At 43.9% G+C, this 16,401-nt stretch overlaps 1 protein-coding gene across 3 annotated transcripts in view; it reads left to right on the forward strand.

Moving 5' to 3' along the window:
• MAP2K6 (mitogen-activated protein kinase kinase 6) overlaps positions 1 to 1,539 on the forward strand; it is a 74,607-nt gene extending 73,068 nt beyond the window's left edge. For 2 of the 3 annotated variants that reach the window (XM_050920998.1, XM_050920997.1), the window contains exon 13: positions 165 to 1,539. In XM_050920998.1, coding sequence (XP_050776955.1) covers positions 165 to 334 — 170 coding nt within the window. In that variant the 3' untranslated portion in view covers positions 335 to 1,539. The remainder of the gene's footprint in view (positions 1 to 164) is intronic. The other variant, XM_050921001.1, reaches the window with a different exon arrangement.
• Positions 1,540 to 16,401: the final 14,862 nt, after the last annotated feature.

Consider the following 16,401-nt stretch of genomic DNA (forward strand, 5'->3'; position numbering starts at 1 on the left):
GCTAGTAGGGGAAACTAGTGGTGCTAGTAGGGGAATGTTGTTTAACTAGAAAGACTTTTCCCCAACTGAGCAGAATTTTGCCAAGCTGACGCTGAGGGTGTCAGTTCGGTGGTTTTGATTTGAATAGTACATTTTAATACGTTCTCTTTTCTTTTCTTTCCCAGCAACACCCTTTCTTCACCCAGCACGAATCCAAAGAGACAGACGTGGCTTCTTTTGTAAAACTCATCCTGGGAGACTGAGAAATGGACTTGTACATGATTTGCCCTTCTGTGGACTGGTGGGTTTAGGGGAAGAGGTGTGCGGCGGGGCTTGGTCACGAAAGCACCAATAGAAAGTCGCCTTTTTAAAAAAAATTTAAAATCCTCGCCTCTCCAATGTTTTAAAGGGTTCTTTGGTATCCATAGTGACATAGAGAGAACTGGTTAGTGAAATGAATTTTAATAAGGTTGGCACTCTTCAAACAAATGAAATAATTTTTAACAAGGGTGATTGAAATATTTAATGACAGTCAAGATTCCTCCTGCCCCAACTTTCTCCTCAACCCCCTTCCCTTGTTTCTGTCAAATTGCTTTTGTCATGGTAATAGGTGCTATGGTAGTCATGAAGTTGTATGTAGATTTATATTTTGTCCCTTCCATTATTTTAATATTTATGTTAAGTGCTTGATTGAATAGATTTCTGTTTTATATGAGAATGAACGTGTGATGATAATGATGAAAATGAGGCTACAGCAAGCAATATTTATAGGGCTTTGCTGTGAAAAGGGTTAAAAGGAGAAAAGGAAAGAAAAAAAAAAAGAAGCCTGTATGTTGTGGGAAACTATTTAATGTGCATCGTTCAAGAATTTTTAACAAGGATCTTGGGTCAAAAGCCGGGGCTACCTTGGAAAACATGCTGAGGGGATTGATAGGATCTCTCATGGTTCTCATGGCGTTTGTGGTGCATTCCCAGCGCACTGCGTTGCTAAATCCTCAGGTTCCAGCTATTTATGCAAGTGTCTGAAAGACAGCGATGTCCTGAGGAAGAAGCGTAGTGACTGGAACTAATGCAGGGAGGAAAGATTTTGTTTTAAAGTGCGTGGCAATGTGTAGAGGCATTTGCTGATCCCTCACCTGGCTATGAATTTGGGAGTGTTCCATAGAGAACCTTGTGCTGACATTAGAGTTCAGGTTTTGTGGTGGTTTTGGCCTCACAAGGGAGTTTTCCTGTCCTCCCTGAACAGAAAGGAACATTATGAATGGCTGGATATCTGCAAAAGGGGGAAGCAAAGACAGAGGATTACGTCCCAGGATGGGTTTCCAAAGTTCCTAGCACTACATAGACAGAAATCCCCTGAACTTACCCACAGTCATTTGAAACGCTAGCGAGCTCCGCAGGAACTCCTGCTGGAGTGCGGTTTGATCCTCGTCCAGGGCTGGTCAGGATGATCAATGCAGCTGTGCATGTTGGGCTATAGCACACGCTGCAGGTGCCCCTAGCAGGGTTTCAGTCTGGGAAAACCCACAAGGAAACCACAGCTACACTGATACCAGAAGCTTGTTGCTGTCGGACGTGGTTCGCAAAGAAAACTGCTAGCCAAGGGGGAAGAGCATTGGGGATGTCAGGATGGGAGGGGAAGACAGCACACAAACGCTGCTCTCGTGTTAACCCAGTAACATGTGCTCTGTAGGGTGAGCAGATGGATCCTAGTTCTGCTCTCAGTGACTCCACTGACTCCTGATTCACACTGATGTCACCAAGCAGAACGTGGCCTGAGAGCTTTCCTGACTTGGCTCTTTCTCTGCAATCCGGTCTCTGCGCCTTGTCCCCCTTGATCTCTTCCCTCTCACCCTCCCAGCTAGGCAGAATGTGTGTGTGTGAGATGTCATCTCCCTGTTCTGTCTTTTAAAAGCCTCCATCGCAGCACTATGCCTCTGCTGGGAGGGTCACAGACAGAAGCTCCAGATTTGTCGATTTGGAAGCTGAATCCCATGTTGCTCTGGAAGAGCCGGGAAAATTGGTGCTATGCCAGTCAAGAGAGCTCCTCTCCCCTAGCTTATGTGCTGAAGGCAGCCTTTTCTATTGCATCATGGGAAACAGAAAGCTCCCACTGTGACCCAGTCATAGGCCTTCTCTGCATTCGTTTCCCTTTCTCTCCCGTATTAGGGGAAGGAAGATCCATTCAGGCAGAGCTGGGGTTGGGAGAGGGAAAGTAATATGAAAACCCACAGCAGCCCTAGCTGAAATCCCTTGAAATCCATTCAGGCCCAGAAAGAAACTGCACAAAGTGTAGTCTCACTGCAGCACAAGACTCGGCCAAGTTCTGCCTCGTTTCACCCTCTCCCTCAGTTGTGTAAATGGGCGTAACTCGGTGGACGAGCCCAAAGCGTCCGTTTGTGAAGTGATCCCACTCCCCAAGGCTGCCTTGTTCCTTTGCAAGGTCGGAGGGGGAGGATGGTAACTTGCATTGCATCTGTCTGGGGGGGTCATTAGTCATTGGAGACAGCACTGCACTGTTTATGGGAGTTCTACCGTCTCGTTCATCAGGATCCCATCATTCTGCACCACGTACTTGCTACGTCCATCGTTTGAGGAGGCTCTGGAGGGTTCAAAGGCTGGATTGCGGGATAGTTCCCCAGGGGGCACAGTGTTCTGAAGAATTAAATTGGTTGCAAAGACTTTGGATATGTCTGTGCTATAATCGCAGGGCGGGGCTGCCATTTGAGCTTGAGTCCTGGAGATGTGAAGCTGCAGCAGTGTGAGCTGCAGATTGGGCTAGCTCAATGAATAATTACCCAGCGTTCCAGGCAGGCTTGCACAGCCAGCTCTGAAAGTCATGCTGCCTCGGTTTCCCTGTTCTAGGAGCTATGCTAGCTAAATTAGAGCTAGCTTTGGTCTGTCTGCTCGAGCTGCAGGCATGCCCCGTGAGTACAGTATCTCAATATCCTTTGTGTGAAGAGGTTCCTTGCTCTCCAGCCCCTGTTTTCCAGCCTAAGCACCCCTTTGTAAGTATAATCTCCCTCTCGCATGATTCCGGGGGAGCTTTGTTGCAGATGAAACACGGGGTTCGTTTACATTTCAGTGTCATTTTAAAGGCCACAGGGGGCTCATAATCTGCACCCTGGTTTTCAGCTTTGTGTGCGTGTCTTTTCTCTCTCTCACTTTTGCATAGACTCCGAGCTGTTTTGATTGATTGTCTTCAGCTGCAGTGAAAGTCCAGCCAGCCAGCTTATAGAGCTGGTTCCAGCATCAGTTCTCACTTGAAAAACATGACATTTAAAACCAGCCTTTGGTTTTCCTGCATATGGATCTGATGCTTTCGTTAAAGATCGGTTTTGCCTCGTTTCTCTTGGATATAAGTCTCATTTGGACACCACATTCCCTTGACCTCAGAGCACCTTTATTCCAGTGCCATGGTAACTGACGGGCTGAATTTATGGGATACCATCAAAGATCAGTATTAACAGCAGATACTAATATCCTCAGCGTTTTCCAACAGAAAACTAATGTCAGTGTTGTATGCAGTTAGTAATCCTATGTGAATCATGCATGGCTCTACACTACAGGTCGAGTGTTTTCTTTTATGCTTTTTACTCTTGTGATGTTTGGTTCATCCAAACTCTTAGTTTAATGACATTAAAACAAGAAAGAAGGAATATTGAAAAGAAACAGTCACCCCATTCCTCTATCTGATGTTCAAAAGCCTGAGTCTCTGCTGCCTTTCACCTTGGGTAGGTGATTCACTTGAATCATTGCAGAGTAAGTGTAAACTGCTACTGGTGGTGTGAGTGGGAAATTCTGGTTGAGCAGCATTACACACCCAGTTTGTCCAGTATAAATGACCGTGCTAGGTGCGGGTCGATGGAGAAATTTGAGATTTGCTCTGTATCTCCATAGCCATCTTGGGCAACTATCAAAACAAAGCTTGTAACATGTGGGGATCATTTGACACCTGCTGTAAGTACTGTGCCACAGGTAGCCTTGGGGGAAGCATGACCTAGTGGTGTGAGCACAAGACTGGGAGCCAGGATTCCTTAAGCGCTTGATTACCATTGTGGTGGCTCTTCTACTAACACTGTGGTAGTGGGCAAGTGTGTAATCTCTGCCTCAGTTTCCCCATCTGTAAAAATAGAGATAACACCACCTACCAAGATGAGTGTGTTGAGGGTTAATTGTGTGGCTCATGCAGTGAAAGTGAAAAGGTTTCTGTCAGCGGCTTCCCAACACTCTATTTCTGGATATTACAAGAGGTCCCTCACTCCATCACACACTGAGCGGGAAGGCTGAGGCTGCGGTGCATTGGTTGCTGTTGTTTGTATGGTAGGATTTTGTTGGAGCTGAGGACAAATCGCTGTTGGTTCTGGAGATTTTCCCAGGCAGCACACGAGACTTCACACAGAGATCCGCATGGTGTTTGTCCTTCCTTTTACCGTGTTTGCTGGTTGTTGGAGTCGTTCCTAACTCACACCCACAGGGACTGGGTTTGTGATGGTGGAGTGGCAGTGTCTGGGTGCAGCCTGCCCACATGGTGTGGCGGCAGGGGGCTCTAGAGAGGGCATTGCTCAGAAGTAGCACTTTAACTAGGGAAGCATGCGCTCCCCCACGTGCCCCGTGGCACGTCGGCAGGTGAGAGAGTGGGGTGTAGCAATGCCAGTCCGCCGAGTCGTGCTCTCTGTGGAGTGTACAGTGCTGCTGCCCTACACCTTTTGCTCAAGAAGCCCTGGCTCAGCTAGCGGGCGGCCTTCTGCATGTGGGCACTGATAACGAAGGAGCTCCCTGCACCACTTTCCCTGCCCACCTCGCACAGCCACCGAGGGGCAGCCAGAATATGGCCCAGGGCTCTTTGCCACAGGAGCAAGCCAAGGAGGCCCTTGTGCGAATACAAAGGCGTCATGCCAACACCACCCTTGTTCCCTTCAGCACCAAATGATATGTGGTGTGAAGTGAGGATTGTGTCTACACTATAGATTCCAGCAGAAAGAGGCAGTGGGTGGAGCATAAATGCCTTTGTGCTCCCTCCTTGATATAGTGCAGAGGGAGCACAAAGGCACTTATGCACACAAGAGGGGAGAGATAGCTCAGTGGTTTGAGCATTGGCCTGCTAAACCCAGGGTTGTGAGTTCAATCCTTGAGAGGGCCATATAGGGAACTGGGGTAAAGATCTGTCTGGGGATTGGTCCCCCTTTGAGCAGGGGATTGGACTAGATGACCTTCTGAGGTCCCTTCCAACCCTGATATTCTATGAAACATGGCCAGTATTTCTTGCTGTTTGCTTCAGTAGAAGAGTCTGCCTCAAACCTTTCATAGAAATTATCAATGCGAAAGATCTGCTAGGCCATCTTACCCATTCCCCTACCAATGCAGCATGGATTCTTGCAGCCCATTCACTAGTGTTTGGTCCAGTGTAGTTGTAAAAGTCTCAAGCAGAACCACTTCTTGTCCCTGCTGCAAAAAAACACGTCAAAATGCTCCTTGGCCCCTCTTCCATCTCATTGATGTCCATCCCCCGTGGACCATCCTTGGTGATTGCAGATGGAGATCATCACATCCCTCCTAGGTTAGCGTGCCACCAAACCTGCCAAAAAATCACCTCCTTCCAGCCTCTTACATATTTTTGCTTTTCATTGAATTTCCTCCAATTTATTGACATCTTCCAGTTACCAGGCAGTGAGTTATATTCAGTTTTGTTACTGGGAGCGGGATCAAGACAAACAGTGGTCTGCATGGGGGGAATATTGCAGAATATTCACTGCTATTAATGGAGTAAAATCTCCTGTCCCTAAAAATGGGAAGGAGACTGGGCTATAGATTCTCAGCTGGCATAAATTGGCATCACTCCATTGATTTAGCTGGAGTGATGCTGATTTACTCCAGTTGAGACTCTGGCCCCCTTTGTATAAACAGCTGTTCTACAATAATAAAGATTAATGGATGGAAATCTCCCCTGGATTCACGTAAAGTAGCAAGTTCCACTCGTTAATCTTTATTGCCGTGTTATGGCTGTTTATGTCTAAGGAATCTTGTCTCTCTGTTGTGCATATATATTTATATAGTGGGAGGGCTGGGGTGAGAAGTGCATATAAAAGAGACATAACTGACCTGATGTCCACATATTTTATAGTCTGTACCTTCCTCCCCTACTTGATTGTTTCCTTGAAAGCTGTTAACTAGCAGCAAAGGAGATGTTACAGAGCTTTGTCTGCACAGTTGGCCTTTTGCTCTGCTAAGAAATCCAGATTGTTTCTTGTGAAAAAAGATCTGATCTCCCAGTTAATATTTCAGCTCAGCCTTTAGTGGAGCAGGTGGATAATAGGGAATTTGAGGAGTTCTGGCAGGCCAGCGCTCTGCGGAAGAACTGATGCAGTCGGACTTACTCCCCTACACCTCGAGGGGAAGAAACTGCTGCTGTTGAGGTCTCCCCAGTAGACAGATGTGTTTCTCTAGTTGAAAGAGCACTTACCAACCCCTGCAATGCCACGCAATAAAGCCAGTTGATTTCACTTAGGAGAATGTCTGCCCCTTCCCAGTGCAGTTTTTTTGATTCCCCAAACCGTTGCCTTTGCAAGTTGTTGACTGAGTTTTTATTGTGGACATGGCCAGGACATCATTGTGTTGGAACTGTGGGCAGATGGCTGCTGTGCAATGCTTGGTCGCACAAACCCTCTCTAGTAAAAAATGTTTCCAGTAGTGGTACCGAAGAAAGAAACCTTCCCGGAAAGCCAAGCGGCAGAATGACTGTCAGCACTGGCAGTCAGTTGTGGTCTCGATGCCTTCCCTTTGCCCATCTCAAATGCTGATGTTGATGCTTTCCTTGAACATCGTCGAGGAGAGGCAAAGTGGTGTTGCGACATGTGAGCAGTAGCGAAGATATTTAGCAAAGGATTGTTCCTTAGTAGATTTCCCTTGGACCTGTGCCTTCTGTGCTGCATAAATGGAATGCAATTGAACAATGGAAGATGTGTGGGAAGGAGCACAGTCCCTGCATGGCAGCAGGTAGAGGAAGTACCAAGGAACTGGCCACAGTGCTGATCCTCCTATTTCCCTTCTGCTCCTGGTGGGAAGCAGAACATAAGAGCTCCCCGAGTATGCCCATGGGGTACATCCCATGTACCATAGGCTGCTTCAGCCACTAAGCAGACCAAGAGAGAAGATAACTCGTTTCCTGTGTCCGGTGCACATGGCCCAACTACACAAGTCCTCCCTTTGATAAAAAACATTTTGATGCTGCAAATACCGATTCCTACTGTACCCCTTCTCATCGCCCCAAAGCTGTCCCGGTGAAGGCCTTAGAGCAGAGAGCAGCAGAACCCCAAATAAAATCCAGAGGGAAAACTCTGCCAGCTAATTTATCCATACCAGCTAATACACGTTCCTGTGCATATCGACTCCCTAGCCACGTTTGTCAGTGTGTTTCTGGGACATAACTTTGGCAGCAGTACAAAGACAAGAGAGCCAAGGGAAGTTCTACAAAGCCAAGAAGTGAGAGGAGCCACCTTTTAGGGCTGGCTTTGACTATCCTATTACAAGGAATAGATGACTTATGGTCTATTAGGGGAAGTTTCATTCCTCATTGAAGCCAGTGGCACTCCACCAGGGATGAATCTGACCGTGTGTTATTTTACACCTAGCTGTTAAACCTTTAAAGTTCTCATCCCAAGGCTGCAGGGATGAGAACTATTGGTTACCTGTGTCCTCATCTCATTTTGTGACCATCCTCTAAGGCTTGCACTGTGTTTCTGGGATTTCCGCAGCTTTTTGGGAGGCAGGGGCGTTGCCTGCAATTGTTTTTAGGATCCTTCTTATTGATCGATTTTTTTTTTTTTGTCCAGTGACTCATGTTACAGCAGTGAGCCACATTAAATCATCCATGGGTGCACACCTCTGATGGGAGTCTACCACCAGCTGAGAGGGTGTACCTGTGGCCCACTAATGCATGCTCCGGCTTGGCTTCTTGCTCTCAGAGTGTTGCACAATAAAATCCTTTCCAGAAATGGAGCGAGTCTGGATTTACACCAACAGAACGGAGAACTGAATCTGTCTCATCCACAGCCACACTGCAGTGTGGACTGTGTTTAAGTCCCAGAAGGATTTACGGGTTCCCTAAAGCAATGTGGCAAAACTCCAGGGGTTGAGTGGTTCTATGAGGATAAGCAGGCAGAACCTCAGAAGCTTCTTAAGTCCTCTGGAAGTAGTGATGGAAATCTCACAAGATCAGACGTCATTTGAAGATTTCCAATACATCGTGGGTTTGACTGGAGCAGAAAAACCTTCTTATAGCTTCTCTGATTATATTTTGATATGTTACTTCCACTTCTGGGCCCAGCCAAACCCAGTAAGGACAAAATGGTGCAATTTTTAAATAGAAGGGGGAAAAAAGTGAACCAAGTTTTTTTTGAAAAATGTCTCTTTGGTGAGCACTATAGGAAGGATTCAGGCCAGTTCTGATTATATCTCCTCCCTAATTGTTCACCTTTAGAAGGTGATAGTGGGCTTGATTCTCACTTACACTAAGGTGCCTTCACTGTGCCAGAACAGTGTAAAGGAGCTTTAATGTAAGTGTGATTTGGGTGTTCAATCCTTTTGAAACTGAGTGGCCCCTGATATAGTTCAATCTCAGTGCTAGATTCTGTGATATGGTGTATTCTCTGCTCGCATGTATGCGGAAATGACACACACCAATTTGTGCCAGAAGACAACGTGAGATAAGGACCAGAGTACATCTTGTGGCCACAATGTGGTGGTGAGAGCAGCCATCTTAGAATTAGGCTGGGAAGTTCTTTGACTTGTCCTATGCAGATGATCAGACTAAATGATCACAGTGGTCCCTTCTGGCCTAGTGATCTATGAGGAACTGGAACCTGCAGCCTCAGGGTGAAATGGCTTGTGCCATCCCACTGGAAATAGAGATGATCTCTTCATACAGAAACCATGAGGAAAAGCCCAAGTTTCTGCCAGGGGCATCGCTCCTTCTGATGACTGAGAGAGGAACAGGGGCATTGACGGCAATTTTGAAGTACAGATGTGCCATATATCTAACACTTGGCCCGTCCCTTGTATCGCACAGAATATTAATGAAGGATAAGCTGCTACAGATTCAGATTGTTGTACATACAGATATATTTGTGAGGGAAGAGGGGGAGGAATTAGTCCTGACTGAAGGGAAGAGGGTTTGAAACAGATGACAACCCATCTGCCCGCTGTTCTGAAAGTCTAAGGCTCAGAACCTCGGCTGATATACATCACCGCTGCTCTGTTGATTTCAATGAAGCTACAATGACTGAGGTCAGCTGAAGATCTGGGCACTGGACTGTTTGGTTTTTGTGCTGGAAGAATGCATTTTCCCTGACTTAGCCAGTCCAGCCTTTCACTTACACATTTGTCTGTTACACTGGCAGGTGGATTTTGAAGTACTGTAAATACCAAAGGATGGGAACATTACGTTTCTTCAGAGAACATTCAGCCATCCCTGAATTTGCAGGAACAGTCTCTTAAAGTTTTTAGTCCTTCTCAGTCCAGTCAGGTATTTTGTTTAAGAAGAATATTGTGAAAAGATAGGAAGTACTAGATTAAGGATCTACTGTGAGCTGGCAGAGGGCAGCAGGAGAGTTAAAAAGTTACCTGTCGCTCACGGGGTAAACTTTGAAATAAACAGCAGTCAGAATGTCAGCTATTCAATCAGTTTCTAATTCTGCTTTCATGTACTCTGGTGTAAATGCAGAACTTTGCATCCAACACAGAGCACTCACTCCAGATTTAGACCCTAATTCTATCAGAGGACATTAATGTCAATGGCAGTAGAATTTGGCTCAAATTGTTGTAGATATATCTTAGCAAATGAATTTTCAAAGCTATGTCACCCTTTCATTGTCTCTGAAGCTGTGAATCATGTGAATGGTGTTTTTAGTGACAACTGCCATTTTACTGATCAAGGTTGGCTGAAATATTCACAGCAACATCTTGGAAATCTTGAAAATTTGCATTTCGCTTCCATTTGGTGAAATTAAATTAACTTTGAAAAATAGCTGCTAAATTTTGTTTCTTGCGAGTTAGGAATAAACATGAACCCTTGCCAAGGGAAAAAAAATCTAGAAATGACTGAAACTTTGAAATCAAGTGATTTTAAAAATTGGCCAAGATTGATTATTTTTTTTGTTTTTTGGTTTTTTTTGCATCGAAACAAATGAAATTTTAAAATTTCTAGCATTACAATCTGCTCTTTCCTGGGGTTGTGGGAAGTTTTGTGATGAAGTTTCTAGAATCAGATAGAATTCAGGTGGAAACTACTCTCTCGTTATTATTTATTCGTTTGTGGTAGCACCCAAAATGTACTAAAGAAAGCCATCGTCCCTGCCCCAAAATGCTTACCTATGTCTTTCTTTGTTAGCCTCTGACTGTTGAAATGGCAAATGTCTATTGCTGGCGCTAATTAGTATTTTAAATTATATTTGTTACAATTTGAAATTTAACTTGTTCTGCCCTGTGATTAGCTGTGGGAATAAGGATCTTTTTTTTTTTTACACCGTTTAATTGAAGGTCCGGAAGTTTCTAAATAGATCTTGCAGCCAAAATAAAAACAATAGTAACACTGGATGAGGGGGAGTTCCACTTTGGGTGTGACAGTGACTTCAGAAACAGATTGTCTCAGTTTAAGGCTCATGGAATCAGTAAATTCTGTGAGTATCACAGTGTGATTCACCAAAAGGGCCACTGGCAATTGCAAGGAAAGACCTTTTTAAAATTTTTTTTAAATGCCTGTAATTCTCCATCTGAAAAATAAAATCACTGATTTGCCATAGATTAAAGATGTTTGGTTGTCTAAGTCTTTGCTTGACTTGGTTGCTCCATGCCTTTATATGTCAAATTTGCACGGAGCATTTCAATCTTTCTTTTTAACTCTTGGCCAATGAGACAGTCACTCGATGTCAATCAAACGTTATGATTATTGTGTTATGAGGTCATAGGCCACCCAGGGACTCGGAGGGCCAAATTCTGCCTGCATTATAGAACTTCCATTGATGTCAGCAGACATAGCGCACACATTCCAAAGGCAGGATATTGCCACCAAACACCTTGCACCGTGTCCTTGGGATATTCCGTGGCAAGGATGGGCTGCCAGAATTAGGCTATGACAGTTAATCCTATTCTGAATTGAGAGATAGTGGGTGACTTCTTAGGGCTTGATTCTGCAAGCCATGCCAGGAGTAGACCCACTGCAATCAGCAGCTATTAAATCAGTAAGCCCTGTGTCCTTTTAGGGTGAAACATGCACCCGCTTGCATTCCTCATGTGTTATATAGAGGACAGAACTGGTGTGCGGTCTTTGGATGATGAAACGTAGAGTAACTAATTGAGTGCTCATTCCCGCTCTTCAACAAAATTTCCTGTGAAGTCGGGGCAAATCTTGTTCTTTATATTTCCCTCCTGCCATTTGTAAAGGTGCCTTTCTCCTTTGCTGGTATGAAAACCTCACTGGCCCTTCTGCCAAGAGAAGTCTCTGCGTCTCTCTCTTAATTTCTTGCGTTGGTTTTTCTGTGAGCAAATGCTGGGAAGTGGGTTGCAGAATATGGAACTCCTTAGAAGTAAGGATCTCAGAAGGACATGGGTATAAATGTTTTCATGCATCTGAAGTGAACTTTAAGCAAACATCTGGCCCCGGTTTAATTTCTGCTTTTCCAATACCGTTTGGGAGAAAATGGAGTTATCAAGCCAGGTAATAAACTTTGCGTCTTTCTGCTTCAAAATGCACAAGTAACCTGTCTTAAAGTGAATACAATAGCTGTACTAAGCCAGAAATGTATGTGTGTGTGTATGTGTGTGTGTACGGGATGTTATATCTGCCATTTAGGAGATTTTAAAATAGTACGAGAGATTTAAAAAAATGTAAAATATTTATTTATCGTCGAAAGTACATCAAACTGCATTTTCATCCATCTTTTCATTGCTTTAAATTGTTTTATTTAAAGAGTCTTTGCCTGCCTGTTTCCCCTGCGGTGTGTTTTCCCACTGCTGCTTACCAGCTCCTAACCTTAGATGCCCCTATAAGAATACATGAGCAGGTAACATAGGCTATATGATGAAGACATAAAATCCGTGGCTGATCCAAAGCTCTTATGTCAAGATAGATGAAAATGGTTGAAAAGGACATAGAAATATATTGAAAGGCCAGGCAATTTGGCTAGAAAGCTTAATTTTCACTTCCTTGCTTGGTTAGATAGCTCTTCCCTACTGAAAAGCAAAACAACCCAAACCATAATGTAGGCCCTGATCCAATTCCTGTTGTCTTTTGTGGGAGTTGGAGTAGGCTGAGATATTTCAAGTGTTCAAGTGTTTTCCAGGCAATCTGTACATCTTCATGCCGTATTGTATTTCTCTTCGATGTATGATCTGCCACAGCCAGTTACTGTGAACAAGTGTTAGGGATATGGTTTGCAAAAAACAAAAATAAAAATGCTGCCAGATTTGGGCCATATGCCTGTTAATGAGAATTCACCATCAGAAAGATTCCTCCAAACTTCTGCATTAAGAGTATTTTAAAGTAAAAGTCCTCCTAGCGCGTGCATGTTTGTTTCATCCCAAACTGCGGGGTTTCTAGAATTAGGAGGATGATCAACAGTCAGAAGCTGACATTAGAACCAGCTGTGTGACTGTATGTGTGCTTTAATTTAATATTGTTGGGTTTTTTTTATTAAACAATTTATGGATCGGCGTTCTGTTGGATTGAGGACATGGGTGAAACATTGGAGCAGTTGTTCTTTAAATCACTACTGTCTGTCCTCCCCCCCCCCCCCCCCCCCCCCGCCATCCCTATCCCCAACACTTCAACAAATTAAAATGGGAGAATATATTTTTACTTGAAAAAAACTGCTAACAGGAGAGGAACTCTACTACACTCTGGTATTATTTCTCAGGATATTCATAGGTTTAACACTGCTGCTGAGAGAAGAGGGGAATAATACCTTTTTGAAACTTCAACCACTGTAACCATTTTCCAGACGTGTATGTTAAACTTGGCACGGTGTGTGTGTACAGCTCAATGTCGTGTTCAGCCATCAAATGATTCAGACAACTGCTTGGAAGGAAAAAAACAAAACAACAAGAACCTCTTTGCTGAGACTTTTTATAACCACACGTGAACTGGTGGTATGGGATTAAATATTCAAAGAGGTGGGCTTCTTTCTAACAATGGTATGTCAGTCGAGTTCAGAAAATGTACAAAAGAATAAAGAAAATTTTTAAAAGGTGCTGTCTCTATGTATTAATCGAGGGAAATACCTGTAGGGGATACGTACAGTAGCTACTGTGGACATTTTCAGTATTGTTTTTGTCAGATTGTGAAAGGATCCAGTTGGGTCAAAAATCATGTTACAATTTACTCCTAATAATGTGTTATCGATTGTTAAAATCCCCAGAAGAACGTTAAAGCTCTACTATATGTTTTCACTGATTCTGCTGTTTGTTTTCACTGTTCAAGCTGAGTGAAGTGCAGAAAGGAAAGGGACAACTCGGGTTCCCTTCCGATTCAAGGCTGTTTGCAGTCAGCCTCACTTTCTGACTCTCGCATGCTACCCCACTGTTGCAATGCTTAATTGAGAGGCTTTGGGGTTAGCAGACGGGGGCACTGGATTAGCAGTCAGGAGACCTGTAGTGACAAAACTGGCCTCTTTGACATTAATGGGGGTCAGAATTTTACACTTGGGTTCCATTCATGGCTCCACCAGTGATTCTCAGGGTGACCTTGAACAAGTCACTTCACTTCTCTGTGCTTCTGTTTGCCCAAAAACCGAAACCCCCCTAAATATAGTGCCTAAACTACATGACATTGTCCCGAGTGAGCTTGATTTCACTGGGAGTTAAGGGCCTTGGGGTATATCTATGTTATGCATCAAGCCCAGACTGGTCTGATTCAGGTTGGAACCCAAGCCATGCTTCTGTCCACAAACAAATCAGTCTGACTCAACTCAACAAACACTCAGGACCCGGGTCCTAGGATTCCACTGCAGAAGGGGGTCAAGGCCCAAATCCCACTGTGAGTTGGGTCCAACCCCTGTCATTTTGCAGTGTGGATACAGGTCAAGCCTCATACATGAGTCAGATGGTCTGTGTAGTGCTGTATGGATGCGTTAACACAGCTGATGTTGTGATGGCCAAGACTATAACAGGGTTCAAAAAAGAACTAGATAAATTCAGGGAGAACAGGTCCATCAATGGCTATTAGCCAGGATGGGCAGGAACAGTGTCCCTAGCCTCTATTTGCCAGTAGCTAGGAATGGGCGATGGGATGGATCACTTGACGATAACCTGTTCATTCCCTCTGGGGCACCTGGCATTGGCCACTGTTGGAAGACAGGCTACTGGGCTAGATGGACCTTTGCTCTGACCCAGTGTGGCTGTTTTTATGGCTGAGACATCCAGGTCCAGCACTTGTAAACCCAGGTTTCCAATTCAGTGTGGATGCCCAGGCACAGGCTTGGAAACAGTGAGTCCACAAATCCAGGTGCCACAGACCTGGGTTTACAGTGCACTGTAGAGATTCCCTACATTCTTTTGAGGATCTGGGCCACAAGGCTTCAAAATGAAAACAAAAAGAGGCACCCTAAAGTGTCTTCTATTTAACAGTGGCATTTGCAGCAATGGAAATGCAATGGGCGTATTCCCGATCTAGTATGACTGAGCTCTTGTGGTAGTGCCAGCTCAAACTAGGCAGATTTTGTTAAGTGTTAATTATTATTTTTTGTGTTTCTGATTTTAAACTGTAAATCCCAAATTTTTGTCAAAGCCGATTTTCATTTCTATTTTCTTAAGATATGTCAAGCAGCATTTTGCTTGAATAAGGAGTGCAGGGTTGGATCCTAAAGAAACATGCAATAGCACCCGTCCTTGTGAAAATAAAAGAACCCTTTCTATTCATGTTAGACTCACAGAAAACGATATACAAACTCCACCAGCTGACTCTGCAGTCCCCATTACCTAACAAGCACTGACTCCAGAGCTCTGCTGCTGATGCTTTAAAGAAAGAAGTCAACAAAAATAGCCAGGTTCATTTACCAACCTGTAGACAGACAGGAAAGGAATCAACATTCATAGCATGGAAAAGGATGCAACTGGCAAGGAATGAACATTTTCAGATTGCAACGAGAATATTATGATATACAGGTCCCACTCTAGATGTCTGAGAAAGGAGATGTAAGATATACAGTTGTTTGTGGGACTCCTCTAAGCACAACAGCTGCTGTTTCTATATCTGTTTTGCTCAGTGTGTGTATATGTCTATCTATTTAAAGGGTGACATTTATTCTAGGATTTGATCATCTCTAGCTATACTAAGTATAAGATCATTTATACATCAATGCATTTCTTTTTATGTAAGCTTTATCTCATATAATCAGTTTCTAACAAACTTATTTTTATCATTGAAGTGTACCAATACTTTATAAGATGGAGCTAGAACACACTCGAGATGCCAAAAGCAAGTTTACAGAGCCTCTTTGTCATCAGTTACAATACATCACTTCTTGCTGTGTGCTTCCTATCAATTTTAAAAGCTCCAAGATGGAAAAATAAATAAATAAATAGCAAGGAGTAAGAGTACAGACTAGCTGCTAACTCTTTGAAAGACTCTAGATGCATATCCACCTTCAGGATAGCACTGGAATATAGACAAGAGACAATAGTACAAGTCAGACTGGGTTTTTTTAAGATAATTATTTTAGTTGGCAAAGTGACAGTCGTTCTCTCTGTCTCATCATCTATATGATATAGAGTATTTCATCGGGAGGGGGGAATTGTATGCACAACAACCCCCTACGCTATAACAGCTAAGATTGCAGTTTTAAATAAGATAAAGAATGGCAAAAGCTAAAATACCTAATAGCAAAAGCTGGGACTCAGGAAATCACTGAAGCATGTGCTGAAATCCATCCTTGCTCAGGAGAACAGCACTTAAACACGTGCCCTGCTTAAATTATGTGCCCAGGCAATAGGCCTGCTTTCCTGAATATGGGCTGAAATCAACTCACTCCTACTGCACATAAGTAGAATGGCCAAGCACTGGTTAGATTGCTAGGGACTGGGTTTTTTAAAGTGCTAGGTGCTGCATTAACTCTACTCCCGTGAACATCAATGGCCACAAAGTTAAGCGGGAATGGAATTAGTCCAATACTTAGTGCTTTGTAAATCCCACTCCCAACGCAGCTGCATAGCACCACTGAATTTCGTAGGGTTTAGAAAAAGAAAGAAGAAATAGCTGGTTCCTAGAGGCATGGGATTTTGTAAGTTATTTGGGACAGGGACTGTCTTTTTGTTAAGTGTCTATACTGCACCTAGCACTATGGGACATTGGTTCATGACTGGAGCTTTTAGGTGTTACTACACTTATATTTACTATTAGTAGTTGTAGTTATCACAGGGCATGGCTACACT

This window comes from Gopherus flavomarginatus, chromosome 12 (genome assembly GCF_025201925.1).
Source record: "Gopherus flavomarginatus isolate rGopFla2 chromosome 12, rGopFla2.mat.asm, whole genome shotgun sequence".
NCBI classification, from domain to species: Eukaryota; Metazoa; Chordata; order Testudines; family Testudinidae; genus Gopherus; species Gopherus flavomarginatus.